The sequence below is a fragment of the Syzygium oleosum genome, unplaced genomic scaffold (genome assembly GCF_021117445.2).
Source record: "Syzygium oleosum isolate NSW1041296 unplaced genomic scaffold, Sole_v2.1 Sole_v2.10, whole genome shotgun sequence".
In the NCBI taxonomy this organism is placed as follows: domain Eukaryota; kingdom Viridiplantae; phylum Streptophyta; class Magnoliopsida; order Myrtales; family Myrtaceae; genus Syzygium; species Syzygium oleosum.
This window is the reverse complement of record NW_026607494.1, coordinates 10,413,990-10,420,052: the sequence shown is the minus strand read 5'-3', so window position 1 is coordinate 10,420,052 and position 6,063 is coordinate 10,413,990. Positions and strand designations below refer to the sequence as shown.

The following is a 6,063-nucleotide window of genomic DNA, read 5'->3' as shown; positions in this document are numbered from 1 at the left end:
CCCTAAAAGAAAATAAATAGCGATTCACCCTTATTTCATAAAAAAACATTATTTTTAATATGTTCTTTACCTTATCAACTCTGTCCCGGTAGTGTCCACGATATCATTTCGCACTTCCTAGTGATTCACCCTGATTTCATTAAAAACATTATTTTTAGTATGATCTTTACCTTAACAACTCTGTCCCGGTAATGTCCACGATATCATTTCGCACTTCCTAGATGAAAATATGAATGAACCCATCAATTTCTTCTTGCTAAACAATCGATTCGTTAACGAAGAGAAAGTGGAGTTTACGGTGGACAAACATCGATGGAAGCGTGTGGGCTCATCCTGTCTGTTCCCGGGAATGGAGGCTTTTTAATCCGCTGGTATAGAGTCATGCCCTTTGCTTTAGCTCCGTAAATGAACGAGGACATCCATAGTCAACTCCAGCAATAAGAAAGATTCCTCCTTTTTTGCAGTCTTCGAGTTCACCAACGTTGCCCGAAAGACCGACTTCAACGTTGCCCGAAAGATACTTTTCCAATGTATCTCTAGTCTTGCACAGCTGCGTTGTTGCCTCGAAAGCTCCATCTCATCTCATTTTTTAAGTAAGCAGTCCAATTCTTGAATGTTGACACGTTCTGTCTACAATACTGAGTTTAAAAGATTAATTCTTTAAATAAAAGAAAAAGGATATTCGATACTTGGTCGCTTCCCATGACAAAAGGCAGAGAGAGACCAAGTCTTGTTCTCTTCTTCTCTCTACAGATCTGAAATCCAAGTTCTTGGCAAAATCTTTGAACGACAGCTTCTGGGTATGTTCCAAGAAAGGTTTGCTCTAACTGCTGATTGATGAACAGGAACTGAAACGGAAGAAGGAGAAGGAAGAAGAAGAGGAAGATGGGATTGGTGGGAGAAGAGAATGGGGGCGCAGATTCACTGGGGATTGGCAAGAACAACAAGTACAAGAGGATGGGTTCGGAGGTCGACGACGACGACGACTTCGACGACGACTTGATTCATTACCAGCGTCAGCTGGAGAAGAGGAAGAGCACCAGGAGATATGTTATTGCCTGTGCGGTCTTTGCATCTCTCAACAATGTTCTTCTCGGCTATGGTAATGACGTGGCCTCTGTCTCTCTGTTCGTTTCTTAGCAGCAGTTGTGTTTTTGATGTTCGAGACCAGTTCTTTACCGCGTATATTCGTCTCTACATGTTGTCTTCAAGCTTTGATCTGCTGTTTTCTTCCGTCTCTGTAAGCCGTACGACTTGGCTCTTTTACCTGATTGTCGGCAAGGGAAAGAAAAAAGTTCCCAGTTTGTTAATCTGTACATTCAGTTTGAAACCTAAAGCGGTTCTTATCTGTCAGAGTGACCATCCATCACTTAGATGGAAGCCATTCTCATACCAACGTGTGTCTTGATCTTTGAGATCGCTCAGGAAAAAAGATTTCCTCTTTGGTGTATGTAGTATTAATCTATATTGTTTTAGTATATCTTAGGACACTTTTCTGTGAAAACCATCGATCTTTTCTCGAAACGGTTCTCGTCCTTTGTCAATTGAGGATAATTCCTCTGCTTTTTGTATATTAAGAATTTTGATTTTCGGGGTGTGATGGTATGGTCATGAGGAGCATCATCAGAATGCTATATTGTTAGATTCACATTTTTTTGGATGATCAATCATAACTACCAGGGTGAACTGCCTGCTTTGATGCTAACAACTTTAATTAATGTCCCCTACTTTCCTGAGCTTTTGGGAAGATTATGATGACATCCGAGAACTATTTCAAGATATTATGATAATTCAACACTCTTACTGTCTTTTTAAGTCCAGAAAAGCACGGGCTTCTTTAAGCCAGAGAAATTTTGGCTTTGGTCGTGGTCCGTGTTCTAAAGATTGGTCAGTCTGTGAACTTGAGTAATTTCTGACTTTAAACGTAAGATTGATTAGATTTCTTTGATCCTCACTTCTCTCATACTAGATCTTGAGCAGTTTCTAGTTTGGCATTTTGTTGTGATGCTTGTCGAATAACTTGAAATTTGACCTTAAGTTTCGTCCTTACCAATATGCAGATGTTGGAGTCATGAGCGGGGCAATTTTGTTTATTCAGGAAGATCTAAAAATAACCGAGGTTCAAGAAGAAGTTCTCATTGGTTGTTTGAGCATAGTCTCTCTTTTCGGTAGCTTAGCTGGGGGCAGAACATCGGATGTAATCGGTAGAAAATGGACCATGGCTTTAGCAGCTGTTGTCTTTCAAGCCGGTGCCGTTGTTATGACGTTTGCTCCTACTTTTGAAGTGTTAATGATTGGAAGATTCTTGGCCGGGGTCGGGATTGGACTGGGAGTCATGATTGCTCCTGTTTATATTGCTGAGATTTCCCCCACTGTCAGTCGGGGGTCCCTCACTTCGTTTCCGGAGACCTTCATAAACCTCGGGATTTTACTGGGTTACGTCTCGAACTATGCATTTTCAGGCCTCTCTGTACACATCAGTTGGAGGGTTATGCTCGCTGTTGGGATTTTGCCCTCTGTCTTCGTTGGCGCTGCCCTTTTCATAATACCTGAGTCGCCGAGATGGTTGGTCATGCAGAACCGAGTGGACGAAGCGAGGTCAGTGCTGCTAAAAACAAATGAAAATGAGAGTGAGGTTGAAGAGAGACTCGCAGAAATACTATTAGCTGCTGGAATTGGTAATAGTGCAGAGAAGTATGAAGAGAAACCCGTGTGGCGCGAACTGCTGAGCCCTTCTCCTGCCCTGCGGCGGATGCTTATCGCGGGATTTGGGATCCAGTGTTTCCAGCAGATCACGGGTATCGATGCCACTGTTTATTACAGCCCCGAAATCTTCAAACATGCTGGAATAAAGGGCAATTCCAATCTCCTAGCGGCAACCGTCGCTGTTGGGGTCACGAAAACTGCATTTATACTAGTAGCTATAATTCTAATTGACAGACTCGGAAGAAAGCCTTTGCTGTATATTAGCACAATTGGTATGACTGTTTGCTTATTCAGCGTGGCCACGACTCTTGCTTTGCTGAAAGAAGGACAAGCCAGTGTCACGATGGCAATCCTTTCAGTCTGTGGTAACGTAGCTTTCTTCTCTGTGGGCATTGGACCGGCATGTTGGGTATTGACAACGGAGATTTTCCCTTTGAGGCTGCGTGCTCAAGCGGCAGCACTCGGGGCCATCGGTAATAGGGTGTGCAGCGGGCTCGTGGCAATGTCCTTCCTCTCGGTTTCCCAAGCAATCACAATGGCCGGCACATTTTACACCTTCTCGGCAATTTCTGCGCTGTCTGTCGTGTTTGTTTACACACTTGTTCCGGAAACAAAAGGAAAATCCTTGGAGCAGATCGGGTCCTTATTTGAAGACCAAAGCGATTGGAAAGGAGACGAAGTCGAGATGGGAGATGTTGAGCATCTTGTGCAGAAAAAATAAATCAGCTTATCACTACTGGATGAGCAACAATACCCTACATTGTTGGTGAAGGAAATACAGTCGGTAGTTTGCCAGATTATCATTTTGTTGATACAGTTTCTTTACTGGATAAACTACTTTTGAAGTTGTATGTTCTATTAATTTGAGCTGTATTCGTCGATTCTTAATCTCATATAAGTTAAATAATTCTCTTCGGAAACTTAGCCCAAATATAATATGTGAAGTAGAGAGATGATTAAATTAATTTTATCGATAGTCGTAATTAACTATCGAACAAAATATCGTGATTTACATAGGAAATGACGCTTACGCTGTCCATCTCAATGGAAAATTATAGTAGTGGCTCACCGGGCTCAAAATTATCATCCAGCCCGGGTCTATTTATCGTGCCCTCGGACCCCCAGGCCGTTCCTGGTACTACAATGCCAAGAGATTCCAAGAATTTCTTCGGCAAGAAACAGGAGAAAACATCATTTTCCTCTGTTTAATTTTTCGGGTGTAAACTGATCAGTGATTCCTGTATTTTAGTTCTCTTTCTCTGGAGCTGTCCCCTGACCTCAGAAGCAACATTTTGAACTCATTTGAAAGTGGAAAAACGAATCTTACTGATGCATACATGACATCATTGGCAAGAAGACGGGCGGTGTGATTGGTCGTATCGTTCTCTTGCCGATCCATTTGAAAAAAACCTCAAAAAGCATCTCCAGGATATGATCAAGGTCACCAGTCAGCATTGATAGAAGACAGGCAGAGACACAGAGGAGGAGAACACGGGATCAGTTGGAGCTGAAGAAAATGGGAGTGCCTGGTTCAATGAGGAATGAGAGGAACAAGATAATGGAGTCCGATGGTTTCGGCGACCATCCGGTTCGTCACCAGCATCGGTTGGAGCTGAGGAGGAAGAGCAGCAGAAGATTCTATGTCTTCCCTTGTGCAGTAGGCTATGGTAACAAACTCAAGAGTCTCCTCTGTTTTCTGAGTGTTTGACTGCTATAGTCCCAGTTGATGGGTTTCACCACATTAGTATTGAGCCCCTAACATTTTCAGTCAATTTCCTAACTGTTACCAAGAACAAAATGTGAACTACATGGGTTTGCACTGTTCCTAACATTGCTTTTGGGCAATGACACTGCAATTACATAAACTTTTGGCCGTTCTCCAATCAAGTAACTGATTTTCTTTTTATTAAATCAAGTACCTAAACTGTTTGAACTTTTTTCAAGCTAGTACTTCCATAAACAATTTATGGAGTAGTGATATGAGTAGTCTCTAAATTTTTTTTCAATGCTTAATATGGTCCCTGAATGGTTTTTTGTTCAATCCAACCCAAGAACTTTAAAAAATTTGCTTAATGTAATCCTTTCATTAAGTGTATCAGCACAATATGTGCATGTTTCTGACACGGATTGCCATATCAATGTTAATTGGGTAAAAATAATGATGTGGATTGCTATACCCTTCTCCCAAGTCCAAAACTATTATCTCTTTTTTTCCCTTCTTTTTGGGTCAAAATATAAAAACGCGAAAGCCACATGTAAACCATGTGCATATCAGTGTGGCAAATATGATATCAAGTTAACATAAATTATGGTCATGTTTAGAGGGTAATTTGGTTAGTCAACTAAACAATTTCTGTTTTAGCAAAAAAAAAATGGTATGAAAATAGTGCCACCCTTTAGAAATTAATGTTTACTCTCTCTATATTTATCTGATTAGGTAATTAGGTTTAACTCAATGTCTGGAGTGAGGGATTTAACTTAGATCTCTCCCTCCCCTCCCCCTTTGGTTACTCTTCTTTCTATTTTCTCTTGTTTGCTGCTCTACTCTTTGTCGATCTAGATTTAGATATGATAGTTATGCTCTCTTGATCCGATCTAAATCTGTAAGTTTTTCTCTCCCAATCTAGTTTTAGATTTAGGAGTTTTAATGAATAAATACTTAGTTTCCAGATTTAATGGTGTTCACAGCAACATCAATGTTAGATTTGTGCTTATTCAATCTATTTTTGTTAGAAGTTTTAGTGTTTCGCACTTGCTAAAGGGCTTACTCTCACAAGTGTCAGATTTGAGCTTGTTCAGCATATTTTTGTTGTCTTTGTACAGGATGGTGTCAGAGATATCGAACCTAGGTGCACATCGCCAAAAGGTAAAACCATAGATATAGACGGAGATCTCGTTATGTGCTAATCACTGATGATGATGTATGATTTGGTGATTGGTTGCCGATCCATTTATTTGGATGTAGTACAGACCTCTTCTTGAATGACGAGCATGTGCTTATCTCTATAGACCATTCTTTGATAACATACATGGGTTTTTGGATTTTGGTTTCTTTTGCAGCTCTATGCACATGCTTTTTTGTGGTGATTTTTTGGATTTTTCATAAATCCTTTCATGCATCATTTTGATAATGAATAGAAATTTTCTTTGACAAAAAAATAAAAATTGATAAGAGATCATTGAGTTATATTACCAAGAGTTGGTTTTTATTTCCCTTTCCTTTACCTTTTTCTCCCGACTTCCATCCCTCTTGCTATTTGTTATTCGAGATTATTGAGATATTGCCAAAATTTTGTGTAGTTTCTCAAGAACCTCTATTACCCTAGAAAATGATTAAGTGGTTTTAGGTGGCCATGG

The 6,063-nt window shown here is 40.3% G+C and overlaps 1 protein-coding gene across 1 annotated transcript; it reads left to right on the top strand.

Annotated features, from left to right (window-relative positions):
• The first annotated feature begins 651 nt into the window (after positions 1–651).
• On the top strand, positions 652–3,626 carry LOC115680024 (probable polyol transporter 4). The gene is made up of 2 exons (XM_030603776.2): positions 652–1,102; positions 2,061–3,626. The coding sequence occupies exons 1-2, from the start codon at positions 886–888 to the stop codon at positions 3,425–3,427; spliced, it is 1,584 nt and encodes a 527-aa protein (XP_030459636.1). The 5' UTR covers positions 652–885; the 3' UTR covers positions 3,428–3,626.
• The last annotated feature ends 2,437 nt before the right edge of the window (positions 3,627–6,063 follow it).

What these genes read in the sequence shown, in the direction of transcription:
- LOC115680024 (XM_030603776.2), top strand. Translation starts at nt 886, where the DNA reads ATGGGATTGGTGGGAGAAGAGAATGGGGGCGCAGATTCACTGGGGATT. An exon ending in CAATGTTCTTCTCGGCTATG is followed by an intron (nt 1,103 to 2,060) that starts GTAATGACGTGG and finishes ACCAATATGCAG; the next exon opens with ATGTTGGAGTCATGAGCGGG.